Raw genomic sequence first — 14,980 nt, 5'->3', positions numbered from 1 at the left:
AACCGAACTGCAGGCCTGGGATACTGGTGATAAAAATTCCACATGTGGGAAAGAAGAAGAAGGTTGATTAGCCTTTGGATTTCTGCTACAGCTTCCTGCTTTCCAGCAACACCCTTTTTAAATATATGAATTTTCAATTAGAACTCAAAGTAAACACTTGAACAGAACTTAGACATTAGTTCATAGAAAAATAGATATTAAAAAGAAAAAGGTAAAAAAAGAATATCTGAACTATGCTAGAGCAAGTCAAGAGATCTCCTCCAGAACATGCAAGAATTCTAATCCAAAAGAAAGAAAAAAGGGAATGAGAAGGTTGCAGCACAATTCCCTGAAAATAAGGAAGAGGGATCAATTATTGGAACACTAAGCACCCTCTTATCACTGAAAATAACAATGAGTTGAGTTAAAAATATACCCCCAGATTCTGTATAGCGTGCCTAGAGATCCGCGCTGAAATTGGTGTGGATTCTATAATAATATGTGTAACTTAAGAAGCTTAGGGGTCTTTTACTAAAGATCAGCTCAAGTTATCTGCAGCAAGGCCCATAGGAATAAAATTGGACCTGCTGCAGATAACTCAAGCTAACCTTTAGTAAAAGGCAGCCTTAACAAGCTAATGAGCGCTGATAACATCACTTAACAAGCAATCATGAACACTAATTGGCACCGATTAGAATTTACATGCACAACTCGCTAAGCGTATTCTGTAATGAAATGCATCAAACTTCTAACACATGCAGGCAAAAGGGCATTTCAAAATTTGCACGTGTAATTATAGAATATGGCCCAGTGCACATAAATTTACATCACAATTTTGTTGATGTAAATGGATACGTGTAATTTTAGGGACTGAGATATCAACTAAGCTTATTCTATGATCGGTGCCTAAATTTAGGTGCCGATTATGGAATATGCTTAGTTAGCACTGATTTTAGCTTTGATATTTTAGGCGCCATATATAGAATCTTCCCCATAAAGGCTCCTTTTACTAAGGTGCAATAAGCACTAGCATGTGTTTACCATAGCTTAAAAGGGCTTACTGTGGGACATGCTGAGACACGTGCAAACTACACGCTAAAAAAATAATTTTGATTTTTCTGCAGAGTGGGCATGTCTTCAGCAGAGAGCGGACATTTCTGTGCTAATCAGCGCAGCTACATTACCACATGATAACTGTTAAGCAGAGGATTAGCACATGAGCCCTTACTGCCTATAAAATAGATGTTGGTAAGTGCTCACGCACTAATTTTTGTTAATGGCCATGCACTAATGGCAACATTAGCGCATGGTCAGAGAATGAGTCTTCCAGCACTGGACACTCGTACACTGGTAGATTCTCAAAAGCGATGTTTATTGAAAACAGCTAAGATTTCACACAGGACCACATTTCGGCTCAAAAGAACCTGCCTCGGGTCTGCTGCAAATGAAGTCAGAGTGGATCTCTTCCAAAAGCAAAATATTAAGCAAGAAAGACGCCTACAAGTATGCTCCTCGCTCTGCCTGGCTCAAGTGCAGGAAACAGGCTTGAGCCAGGCAGAATTAGAAGCGTACCTGTAGACGTCTTTCTTGCTTAATATTTTGCTTTTGGAAGAGATTCACTCTGACTTCATTTGTAGCAGACCTCTGAGGCAGGCTCTTTTGAGCCGAAACATGGTCCTGTGTTGGGTCTCAGCTTGTTTCAATAAACATTGTTCTTCAGAATCTACCAGTATACAAGTGTCCAGTGTTGGAAGACTCATTCTTTAACCCTACTCTTATACTGACTGTGCATATTCCATAAGGCCATTCTCCTGTGTTGACAACATTAGTGCATGATTATTAATTCTCCCTCAGCACTGCATCTCACTATTTCTAGAGAATCTGCTTTCAGTTACCTTGGACCTCTACTCTGGAACTCACTTTCACTTTACATTCACAATCAAACCACTGTTACCACATTCAAACATATGCTTAAAAACACATCTCCTCACTGACATCTTTGGTCCCTCTACAACATGATTTCTTTTATGTTTTCTTTACTCCCTCCTTACTCTTCTCCCTTTTCGTCTCTTTTTTTTTTAACTACATTTTAAAATTTGTAAACCACATAGATATTTTTATTGATGTATTTTGGTATATCAGGCACAATAAATAATTCATAATAATTCAGAAAATTGAAAATCAGTCATTTTCCAGATGCACTAAAAATGGCCTTAACACACGGGAAAGACCTGCACAAGGGCACTGAAAGGTTATTTTGTCTTGCAGCTTAGTAAAAGGAGCCCTACCTCTGATAGACCAGTATTAATTACACATTTACAGGGCAATTTAATAAAATAAGATCCCCAGTGGCTGTACCCCAGGCCTTAAAAACAACTTTCTCCTTTTTTTTTTCAAAACACAAGGAAACATTCTATTATGGTGGTACAAAAATATAACATCACAGTACTTAAAAAAAGAACCTTGTAGCCATTCCCATCTGAGTCAAGCATTAAAGATGAACACTTGGGCAGATGCATTCCGACTGAAATTGAACGCAGAAAAAACTCAATGCCTCATACTAACCTCCCAATACAACACAACAAAATTTACCGCCATCAACACACCTAAACTAAACTTGGCAATTTCTGAAAATTTAAAAATCCTTGGAGTCACAATCGACCGCCACCTTACACTTGAGACTCACGCGAACAACACAACAAAAAAGATGTTCTTCTGCATGTGGAAGCTGAAAAGAATAAAACCATTCTTTCCAAGATCTGTCTTCCGCAACCTAGTACAATCACTCGTACTAAGCCATCTGGATTACTGCAACTCATTATACGCAGGCTGCAAAGAACAAATAAAGAGAAAACTTCAGACAGCCCAGAATACAGCAGCCAGACTCATCTTCGGAAAACCAAAATACGAAAGCGCAGCACCACTACGTGAGAAACTACACTGGCTCCCACTCAGGGAACGTGTCACCTTTAAAGTATGCACGTTAGTGCACAAAATCATTCACGGTGAAGCCCCTGCATATATGTCCGACTTGGTTGACTTGCCACCCAGAAATGCCAAAAAATCATCCAGAACCTTCCTCAACCTCCACTTCCCAAAATGCAAAGGCATAAAGTATAAAGCACTACATGCATCAACCTTCACCTACAAGAGCACGCAACTTTGGAATGCACTGCCACGCGGCCTGAGAGCGGTCTATGAGTTGACAGACTTCCGCAAACGATTAAAGACCTATCTCTTTGAAAAAACATACCGCAAGGATTAAAACATATAAAGCCCATATACATCATAATAATGCCTCAAGACATTACCTCACGCACTCCACTTCCCCGTACTCTCTCCCACTCAACAATTTACCCACAGATAAAAACTCTCTACCCATCACTCTCTTGCTACTATTCGACCACCGTAGTAATTCCCCAATGACATATCCTATAGTTCTTACGCCCCAAAAGTGACCGATATAACTCTGTCTTCCTTAACTATTCACAATGTAACCATAATCGTAATGTAACAAACTGTATTTCCATTATTTACAATGTATTGTAAGCCACACTGAGCCCGCAAATAGGTGGGAAAATGTGGGATACAAATGCAAATAAATAAGATGCTACCAAGTTGTACATTACCACTATCCAGTTTCTCCAGAAAGTCCTAATGCTAGGAGGGGAGTTTTTAATTCCCCAAATCTAGTCAAAAATGTATTAAATTAATCCAACAAGAAAGTATGACCTAATGTTGTTATTTTAAGCACATTTTTGCTTAAACAATATCACCTGTTAGGAGAAGTCCATTTGCTTGCCTATCTCTTCATCTGTAAACATTTGCTTGTTTGTGCATGAACAAATAAACAGATATGTAGGGCTTCACTCCACCACAAGGAGCAGGAGTTAGTGGCATGAAGAGATGGACAGCAGCATTAAGAACTGATGAAAGTACCTAAGTCCTGACAGCAAAAATAGAGGAGCATCCATAGAAAAAGAAAGGGACAGGTGAGGTGGTCAAATACTATAGGGAAGGGAAGGGAAGGGAGGGGCGGGGTTATAGGAGGAAATAAGAAGGGTGGGTAATAAGGAAAGAGGTGGAGTTAAGAAGAAAGAAAGGGGTCAAGCATAAGGGAAGGGATTGGGTTACAGAGGAGCAGTGAAGTAAGGGGTGGAGCAAATGGGAAAGTGCACAGCCAAAGGAGGAAGGAGATGAGAGGGAAAGGAGAAAGGAAAGAAGTGAAAAGCAGGTGACAAGAAAGGGAGAGATATGTAAGGCTGGGTAGCAACTGAAGGGGAGGAGAGAGTCCATGAGTGAATAGAAGGAATGGAGGGAGGGTGTAAGAGGGAGAGTATTGGAGGGGAATATTGCAAGAGGGTAAGTACTGCATAGTGTTACCACATAAACATGCATTAGATAGCTGTGTTAATACACATTAATGGTAACACATGCGCTTTCATTACCATTGTCACGTATAAAAGTGAATGAGTTGTGTGACTTGTATATATGTGCAAAACAACTCTTTAATATTAAAATTGTTTTGCACAAATATGGTTGATGTATGCAATTTTTAGTAACCTGCTAGGAATACACAAAGTTGACTATATTTCAAAAGGTATAATTAACTTTTTCTGAAAGTACTGGCAGACTGACATGCCTGCTGATTCCCTGCTTCAATTTTCGTTTCCCTTTCCGGTGCAAAACCTCTTCTATAGCCATACAACCTCACCACTGAGGCCTCCTCAAGACCTATGAAAAGACATGGGAAAACTTCACCAGTACAATTATGATTTTTGGAGCCAGTGGGGCTGGGCCGAGTGGCAATCTTTAAATTCATTGGCAAGATCAATCCCCACTCTACTGGCAGATAGGGTAGGAGAGGGTGGGATGGGCCTTTGGGAGTCTGACAAGGGATAGGAGTGAGAGGGAATTCCTTGGCATATGGCATCTTTTTGTGGATTGAGGGGGATGTTGAAATCAGGGCTTGGAGGCCCTTCATAGATCTTGTGAATGGCCCTTTAATCACCAATGAAGTGGGCCTAGAGAAAGAATGAGGATATATCACTGCTGATAACATGCATATGTTATTTCCAGAGTCATCGTGATAAAGTTGTTTTAATGTGATGTTCAGGAAAGGCCTTATTATACTGTAGTAAGTCTCTTTCTCCGAGGACAAGCAGGCTGCTTGTTCTCACTGATGGGGTGACGTCCACGGCAGCCCCTCCAATCGGAACACTTTTCTAGCAAAGGCCTTTGCTAGTCCTCGCGCGCCGATGCGCACCGCGCATGCGCGGCCGTCTTCCCGCCCGAACCGGCTCGTGTTCGTCAGTCTTTTTTTGTCCGCGCTCGGTACGGTCGTGTTACGCCGTTCGCGCCCCTTAAGTTGACCTTGCGCGTCTTTTTTGGACTTTTCGCTAGTAAAAAAAAGAAAAAGGGAAAAAGGATTTCGGAAGAAGCCTTTTCGGTCTTTTTCCCCTTCCTGTATTTCCAGTTTTTGCCCCCGTTGTTTCTTTTTTTCCGATTTTCGGGGTAGGCCCTTTTGAGGCATCGGGTACGAATTTTTTCTCTCTCCCTCTTTTGGTGCCTTAACCGCAATTACGAGTTTGATTTCCCGGCGTGATTTTCCGCCCATGTCATCGAAGTCTCCCAGCGGGCTTTCAAAGAAGTGCCACCCAGTGCGCCCCGGGTCAGAAGGTACATAGAGTACATAAGTAATGCCATACTGGGAAAAGACCAGAACGGGTCCATCGAGCCCAGCATCCTGTCCACGACAGCGCCAATCCAGCCAAGGCACCTGGCAAGCTTCCCAAACGTACAAACATTCTATACATGTGATTCCTGGAATTTTGGATTTTTCCAAGTCCGTTTAGTAGCGGTTTATGGACTTGTCCTTTAGGAAACCGTCCAACCCCTTTTTAAACTCTGCTAAGCTAACCGCCTTCACCACTTTCTCCGGCAACGAATTCCAGAGTTTAATTACACGTTGGGTGAAGAAAACTTTTCTCCGATTTGTTTTAAATTTACTATACTGTAGTTTCATCGCATGCCCCCTAGTCCTAGTATTTTTGGAAAGCTGTGGAACAGACGCTTCACATCCAACATCTCGCTCACTGACAGGCACGCGTCGTGTCTTCAGTGTCTGGGTGGCTGGTTACCGCCCGCAGGCCTGCAGTCTTTGCGCCCTTTTACAGAAAAGGACTCAGGTAGCGAGATTGGCCCAGTGAAGACGTTTTGTTCTAGGGCTCTTCGTCGGCATCGGCACCGGGAGTATCGAGGTGCGTCGACGTCGACAGCGTCAAGACCTCCGTCCTCGGCCGCGACTGCATCGAGTGCATCGAGGGCATTGACCATCTGCATCGGGGCCGAGACATCGGAAGGCTGCGTCGGCGTTGGTGGGTACCGGGACCTCCACTTCTGCTGATGTCGTCGGACGGTGGTGCTTCGACTGGAGTGCAGGTGAGGGCTGTCCATTCCCCTGCTGGTGGCGGTGAGCCTTCGGGTGGGTCTCCCCCTACCCTGAGGGCTCCTGCGGTACAGCCCCCCCGAGACCGACCTTCTTCGGCCTCGGCCCCGAGGAAGCGACGGCTGGATTCTACGTCCTCCTCGTCGGTACCGGGAAGCTCCGGTGACATGCTTCGTTTGAAAAAGTCAAAGAAGCATCGACACCGGTCTCCTTCCCGTATCGGTACCGAGAGCTCTGGGTCGCCGAGGGAGTCGGCACCCAGTAGGCATCGGTAACCGAGAGGACCGCTCACCCTCTGTTCAGGAGGTGTCGATGGGCTCCACTTTGGACAGCCTGGAACAGCCTCCACGCCCGGAACAGACTCTGACATCGACACCTGCATCGGCTTCCATGTCTTTCTCCACAGCCGCTCTGCACGAGAGTTTCCGGGCCGTTCTCCCAGACATCCTGGGAGAGCTGTTGCGCCCTTCCCCTCCGGTACCGGGGGTGCTTGCGCCACCGGTACCGTCGAGTGAGGTGCCGGCTGGCCCTTTGCCCGGGGTGAGGTCTCTGACATCGGTGCCGCTTGCGGTACCGACTGCGGTCGCCTCCCAGGAAGGCTCCCCGACGACGTCGGCGGAGGGAGCTTCGCCGGCGCGGGCGAGGGAGTCTACCTCTCGACGCCCAAACCGTGGCCTTGGTTCCACGGAGTCGAGCCGGGCACGGCTTCAGACACAGGTCCGTGAACTTGTGTCTGATACCGATGGTGAGGCCTCGTGGGAGGAGGAGGAGGACATCAGATATTTCTCTGACGAGGAGTCTGATGGCCTTCCTTCAGATCCCACTCCCTCCCCTGAAAGGCAGCTTTCTCCTCCCGAGAGTCTGTCTTTCGCGGCCTTTGTCTGGGAGATGTCTACGGCCATCCCCTTCCCGGTGGTTGTGGAGGACGAGCCCAGGGCTGAAATGTTTGAGCTCCTGGACTATCCTTCTCCACCTAAGGAAGCGTCCACAGTACCCATGCATCATGTCCTAAAAAAGACATTGCTGGCGAACTGGACCAAGCCATTAAGTAATCCCCACATTCCCAAGAAGATCGAGTCCCAGTACCGGATCCATGGGAACCCAGAGCTGATGCGCACTCAGTTGCCTCACGACTCTGGAGTTGTGGATTTGGCCCTAAAGAAGGCTAAGAGTTCTAGGGAGCATGCTTCGGCGCCCCCGGGCAAAGACTCTAGAACCTTAGACTCCTTTGGGAGGAAGGCCTACCATTCCTCTATGCTCGTGGCCAAAATTCAGTCTTACCAGCTCCCTCCTGAGCAAGCCAAGCCGTTTCAGGAGGTGGTCAGGCAGCTGAAGGCGTGCAGAAAATTCCTGGCCAGAGGGGTGTATGACACCTTTGATGTTGTGTCCAGGGCCGCTGCTCAAGGTGTGGTGATGCGCAGACTCTCATGGCTGCGTGCCTCTGACCTGGAGAATAGGATCCAGCAGCGGATTGCGGACTCGCCTTGCCGTGCGGATAATATTTTTGGAGAGAAGGTCGAACAGGTGGTAGAGCAGCTCCACCAGCGGGATAACGCTTTCGACAAGTTCTCCCGCCGGCAGCCTTCAGCTTCTACCTCCACAGGTAGACATTTTTATGGGGGAAGGAAGACTGTTCCCTACTCTTCTGGCAAGCGTTGGTACAATCCTCCTTCTCGACAGCCTGCAGCCCAGGCTAAGCCCCAGTGCGCTCGCTCTCGTCAGCAGCGTGCGCCTCAGCAAGGCCCCGCGGCTCCCCAGCAAAAGCAAGGGACGAGCTTTTGACTGGCTCCAGCAGAGCATAGCCGCCATCCAAGTGTCAGTGCCGGGCGATCTACCGGTCGGAGGGAGGTTGAAAGTTTTTCACGAAAGGTGGCCTCTCATAACCTCCGATCAGTGGGTTCTTCAAATAGTCCGGCAAGGATACACCCGCAATTTGGCCTCAAAACCTCCAAATTGTCCACCGGGAGCTCAGTCTTACAGCTTCCAGCACAAGCAGGTACTTGCCGAGGAACTCTCCGCCCTTCTCAGCGCCAATGCGGTCGAGCCCGTGCCATCCGGGCAAGAAGGGCTGGGATTCTATTCCAGGTACTTTCTTGTGGAAAAGAAAACAGAGGGGATGCGTCCCATCCTAGACCTAAGGGCCCTGAACAAATATCTGGTCAAGGAAAAGTTCAGGATGCTTCCCCTGGGCACCCTTCTCCCCATAATTCAGGAAAACGATTGGCTATGCTCTCTGGACTTGAAGGACGCCTACACGCACATCCCGATACTGCCAGCTCACAGACAGTATCTGCGATTTCAGCTGGGCACACGTCACTTCCAGTACTGTGTGCTACCCTTTGGGCTTGCCTCTGCACCCAGAGTGTTCACGAAGTGCTTGGCTGTAGTAGCAGCGGCACTTCGAAGGCTGGGGGTACACGTGTTTCCATATCTCGACGATTGGCTGGTGAAGAACACATCCAAGGCAGGAGCTCTACAGTCCATGCAGATGACTATTCGCCTCCTGGAGCTACTGGGGTTTGTGATAAATTATCCAAAGTCCCATCTTCTCCCAGTACAGAGACTCGAATTCATAGGAGCTCTGCTGGATTCTCGGATGGCTCGTGCCTATCTCCCAGAGGCGAGAGCCAACAACTTGTTGTCCCTCGTCTCGCGCGTGCGAGCGAGCGTCCCAGCAGATCACAGCTCAGCAGATGTTGAGATTGCTGGGCCACATGGCCTCCACAGTTCATGTGACTCCCATGGCCCACCTTCACATGAGATCTGCTCAATGGACCCTAGCTTCCCAGTGGTTTCAGGCTGCTGGGAATCTAGAAGACGTGATCCACCTGTCCACGAGTTTTCTCAAATCCCTGTATTGGTGGACGATTTGGTCCAATTTGACTCTGGGACGTCCCTTCCAAATTCCTCAGCCACAAAAAGTGCTGACTACAGATGCGTCTCTCCTGGGGTGGGGAGCTCATGTCGATGGGCTTCACACCCAGGGAAGCTGGTCCCTCCAGGAACGCGATCTGCAGATCAATCTCCTGGAGTTACGAGCGGTCTGGAACGCTCTGAAGGCTTTCAGAGATTGGCTGTCCCACCAAATTATCCAAATTCAGACAGACAACCAGGTTGCCATGTATTACATCAACAAGCAGGGGGGCACCGGATCTCGCCCCCCTGTGTCAGGAAGCCGTCAGCATGTGGCTTTGGGCTCGCCGTCAGGGCATGGTGCTCTAAGCCACATACCTGGCAGGCGTAAACAACAGTCTGGCCGACAGACTGAGCAGGATTATGCAACCTCACGAGTGGTCGCTCAACTCCAGAGTAGTGTGCCAGATCTTCCAAGAGTGGGGCACCCCCTTGGTAGATCTCTTTGCATCTCGAGCCAACCACAAGGTCCCTCAGTTCTGTTCCAGGCTTTAGGCCAACGGCAGACTGGCACCGGATGCCTTCCTCCTGGACTGTGGGGAAGGTCTGCTGTATGCTTATCCTCCCATACCTCTGGTGGGGAAGACTTTGTTGAAACTCAAGCAAGACCGAGGCACCATGATTCTGATTGCTCCTTTTTGGCCGCGTCAGATCTGGTTCCCTCTTCTTCTGGAGTTGTCCTCCGAAGAACCGTGGAGATTGGAGTGTTTTCTGACCCTCATCACAGAGGACGAAGGGGCGCTTCTGCATCCCAACCTCCAGTCTCTGGCTCTCACGGCCTGGATGTTGAGAGCATAGACTTTGCCTCTTTGGGTCTGTCAGAGTGTGTCTCACGCATATTGCTTGCTTCCAGGAAAGATTCCACTAAGAGGAGTTACTTCTTTCTATGGAGGAGGTTTGCCGTCTGGTGTGACAGCAAGGCCCTAGATCCTCGCTCTTGTCCTACACAGACCCTGCTTGAATACCTTCTGCACTTGTCTGAGTCTGGTCTCAAGACCAACTCTGTAAGGGTTCACCTTAATGCAATCAGTGCATACCATTACCGTGTGGAAGGTAAGCCGATCTCAGGACAGCCTTTAGTTGTTCGCTTCATGAGAGGTTTGCTTTTGTCAAAGCCCCCTGTCAAACCTCCTACAGTGTCATGGGATCTCAATGTCGTTCTCACCCAGCTGATGAAAACTCCTTTTGAGCCACTGGATTCCTGCCATCTGAAGTACTTGACCTGGAAGGTCATTTTCTTGGTGGCAGTTACTTCAGCTCGTAGAGTCAGTGAGCTTCAGGCCCTGGTAGCCCAGGCCCCTTACACCAAATTTCATCATAACAGAGTAGTCCTCCGCACTCACCCTAAGTTCTTGCCAAAGGTTGTGTCGGAGTTCCATCTGAACCAGTCAATTGTCTTGCCAACATTCTTTCCCCGTCCTCATTCCTGCCCTGCTGAACGTCAGCTGCACACATTGGACTGCAAAAGAGCATTGGCCTTCTATCTGGAGCGGACACAGCCCAACAGACAGTCCGCCCAATTGTTTGTTTCTTTTGATCCCAACAGGAGGGGAGTGGCTGTGGGGAACCGCACCATATCCAATTGGCTAGCAGATTGCATTTCCTTCACTTACGCCCAGGCTGGGCTGGCTCTTGAGGGTCATGTCACGGCTCATAATGTTAGAGCCATGGCAGCGTCGGTAGCCCACTTGAAGTCAGCCACTATTGAAGAGATTTGCAAAGCTGCGACGTGGTCATCTGTCCACACATTCACATCTCATTACTGCCTGCAGCAGGATACCCGACGCGACAGTCGGTTCGGGCAGTCAGTGCTTCAGAATCTGTTCGGGGTTTAGAATCCAACTCCACCCCCCTAGGCCCATGTTTATTCTGTTCCAGGCTGCACTCTCAGTTAGTTGGATAAATTGTTAGGTCAATCTCAGTTATGTCCTCGCCGTTGCGAGGCCCAATTGACCATGTTTGTTGTTTTGAGTGAGCCTGGGGGCTAAGGATACCCCATCAGTGAGAACAAGCAGCCTGCTTGTCCTCGGAGAAAGCGAATGCTACATACCTGTAGAAGGTATTCTCCGAGGACAGCAGGCTGATTGTTCTCACAAACCCGCCCGCCTCCCCTTTGGAGTTGTGTCTTCCCTTGCCTTTGTTTTGCTACATATGGGACTGACGAACACGAGCCGGTTCGGGCGGGAAGACGGCCGCGCATGCGCATCGGCGCGCGAGGACTAGCAAAGGCCTTTGCTAGAAAAGTGTTCCGATTGGAGGGGCTGCCGTGGATGTCACCCCATCAGTGAGAACAATCAGCCTGCTGTCCTCGGAGAATACCTTCTACAGGTATGTAGCATTCGCTTTACCTGAAAGTCACTTCTTCCTTGGGACCCATACACTCACAGGTGTGCTTGTTATTTTACAGATCGTTATGTGGTACTTGGAAACCATCGAGATGCATGGGTATTTGGAGCCATTGATCCATCCAGTGGAACAGCAACCATGATGGAAGTTAGCAGAGCTATGGGGCAGTTATTGAAAGACGGTACAGTACAAAGAACATTTAATCAGGAACTTATGTATGTATTTGAAAAATTATAGACCACATCCTTTTGTTCCCAGACTCATATATGTTTATTTTTTTCTGACCCAACAGAGTATAAGAAATTTGTTGCTCTGTGTTCAGTCTCCTAAAGGTGAATAAGCATAGCAATACATTTTGCTATGGGTCAGTGGCATCTTGTGGTTAAATTTTAAAACATATCTTTTTAAATCTGGTGACAGTGACATCTACGGTTTGATTGACTGAGCACACAACTGCAAAACCTGTCACTTTTAGTCAGAGTTAAAAGTGAGTTATCAATTACATAGTAACATAGTAGATGGCGGCAGAAAAAGACCTGCACGGTCCATCTAGTCTGCCCAACAATTTAAACTCATATGTGCTACTTTATGTGTATACCTGACCTTGATTTGTTTCTGCCATTTATGCTGGAGATGTGCAGTTTTTTTTCCCCTGTTGCTTTGCAAGATGATGTAGATTTGATTTAAAAAAAACCCAAACTTTATAGATTGTGTTGGAAATTGGATGAGAGATAATAAATTATTGTTGAATATGATAAAATGCATTCCTTATCAACAGGATTTCAGGGATCCTTTTACCAAGCTGCAGGAAAAAGGGCCCTGCACTAGCGATAGGGGTTGTTTTTCCCACGTGCCAGGGCCCTTTTTACCACAGTGGGGAAAAAGATTCCAGGCACACATGGCCATGCGGTAAGAGAACTATTACCTTGTGGCCATGCAACAGGGAACCCTTACCGCCACCCACAGAGGTGGCGATAAGGGCTCCCATGCTAACCCGGCAGTAACCCAATTACCATCGGGTTACTGCCACGCAAACCATTTGCTTGGGTTTTCTTTTTCCCCCGGAAATGGCATGCACTCAGGGCGGCACTACCGCTGGCAGCTGCATTGGACCGGAGGTAGTCCCAGAAGAGCAAGCCGTAAACCCGTGTTCGGCTTACCACTGCTCTGTAAAAGGGCCCCTCTGTTAAGTATTTTACCGGAGTTGACATCTGTTTTATAAAGTTCTCAATTTACAGTGAAATTGTGAATGAGAAATCTTGGTATAACGTTAGATTTACATTTGCCTTTCCAAGAACAAATCAGTAAAGTCATTTAATCATGTTTTTTCCATTTAAAGTTGATTTTGAGATTGAAACAGATGTTGAAACTGCATGACTTTCAGATGGTTGTATGGTATTTGGTTATGATGAGACTTGATTTTGGTATTGCCCTATATTTGGGAATGGCTCAATCTAGGATAAAGATTTTACAAGTAATCCAAATGCTGCTGCCTGTAAAACGTCAAATTCAGTATTTTGATGTTTCAGAGTCTGTTTTTTATTGCTCTTCTGTATCTGAAAAATGTAGTTCAACTTTATTAATCGGATCGATGACTGAAGTTAAACAATGAGAAGAGGACAATGGTTCCAGATTTGAGATTTATATGTTTTGCTGCAAGAACCACAAGAGCTTTTTCCATAACAGGACTTTTTGGGCCCTGTTTACTAAGCTGCGCTAGAGGTGCGCCAACGTTTTTAGCATGCGCTAAAAATTAGAGCGCACTGCTAGAGACACCCATATATTTCACATTAAGGGCCCTGTTTATTAAAATACACTAGTGTTTGTAGCATGCGCTAATGCTAGAGACACCGATATATTCCTATGGGTGTCCCTAGTGTTAGCACGTGCTAATTTTTAGTGCATGCTAAAAATGCTAGCATGCCTTAGTAAACAGGGCCCTTAATGTGGAATAGTTTCCTGTCCATTTGCGTTTTTTGCACATTTTTGTTACAATTTAAGAAAGTTTTAAAAACACATTTGTTTTTGCAGGCATTTATGGGTATGTAATGATATCATCTGTTTAGCCCTAATGCTGACTGTAATGGCAGGTTTTCTGTGGAGATACGTGTTTTGTTTGTAAGTATTTAATAATGTTGTTTTTGTATATTATTTTGTGTATGTTTTTTTTTTGTAAGATGCTTAGATTTTTAGGCGGGGGTATAAGTTTTAAAATAAATAGATCAATTTGGCTTAATGCTTTCATTCTTTCATATTAATCCTTGGTGATAATTTGATGTTCTGCTATTTCTGTTCCTCACCAGCTCTCTTTCATTTTGCAGGCTGGAGACCACGGAGATCTATTATATTCTGCAGCTGGGGAGCAGAAGAATATGGCCTTATAGGATCAACGGAGTGGGTTGAGGTGAATTTATTAAACTATATATACATGCTAAAACTTTTCCATTTTTATAAAGATGTCCCAGTAAGAAGAAAGAGTGTCCAGGCCTTTCTCTGAAAGGAGTTTCACTATCCTAAACTGGAAGACACTGCACAAGATTCTCTCCCTGGCAAGCTGACATATTGTGACAAATTCATACCACTTTGAGCTGTAGTTCCACAAAGCTCAGATAGTTGCACAAGTTCAGATCTGCAGGTAAAATTATAGTGAATGCTTTTCCATATTTGTTCTCATAAAGTTGATTCCTTAGTATGGCCTATTCTCAGTTACTGTGCACTGGAACTAAACTATCTCAGACTAATAATGCAGGCTTTCATTCCAGCGACAGTAGCCACCTTCTAGAGTAGGGCTACTCAATTCTGGTCCTCGAGGTCCACAGGCAGGCTAAGTTTTCAGGATATCCACAATACATATGTATGAGAGAGACTTGTATGCACTGCCTCCTTGGGATGCAAATCTCTCTCATGCATATTCATTGTGGATATCCTGAAAACCTGGCTTGCCTGTGGACCTCATGGACTGGAATTGAGTAGTCCTGTGCTAGCTTAGAAAAGCCTCTATACAATGCTTTAAGTCACAAACAGGCAAGCATTTCTAAGGGATCCTGACAAACTTGGTACCCCTGTTAGGGAATATTGGCTATTCACAGTCCTCAAAGGTTACAAATCAGAGATGACTCTAGAAAGAAGGAAAATGGGAGGGTCATGGGCAGATCAGGGAGTTCCTTTCAGTTACTTGCATAATTATTGAATAAGGTGGGACCTGCATCTAATTAAGGCGTGAGCATTTGCACCACATTTCCATTGGTGTAAATGGCCACATCTAAATGCAGTCATGGTTCCTGGGCATAGGCG

General features: G+C 46.3%; 1 protein-coding gene across 5 annotated transcripts in view; it reads left to right on the top strand.

Annotated features, from left to right (window-relative positions):
* The window catches only part of LOC115477350 (glutamate carboxypeptidase 2-like), a 378,970-nt gene that overhangs the window by 160,865 nt on the left and 203,125 nt on the right, over positions 1-14,980 (top strand). For all 5 annotated transcript variants that reach the window (XM_030214175.1, XM_030214174.1, XM_030214177.1 and 2 more), the window contains 2 exons: positions 11,748-11,867; positions 14,008-14,090. In XM_030214175.1, coding sequence (XP_030070035.1) covers positions 11,748-11,867; positions 14,008-14,090 — 203 coding nt within the window. The remainder of the gene's footprint in view (positions 1-11,747; positions 11,868-14,007; positions 14,091-14,980) is intronic.

The sequence above is a fragment of the Microcaecilia unicolor genome, chromosome 9 (genome assembly GCF_901765095.1).
Source record: "Microcaecilia unicolor chromosome 9, aMicUni1.1, whole genome shotgun sequence".
NCBI lineage: Eukaryota > Metazoa > Chordata > Amphibia > Gymnophiona > Siphonopidae > Microcaecilia > Microcaecilia unicolor.
Note: the sequence above shows the minus strand (reverse complement) of the source record. Positions and strands in the feature narration are given on the sequence as shown.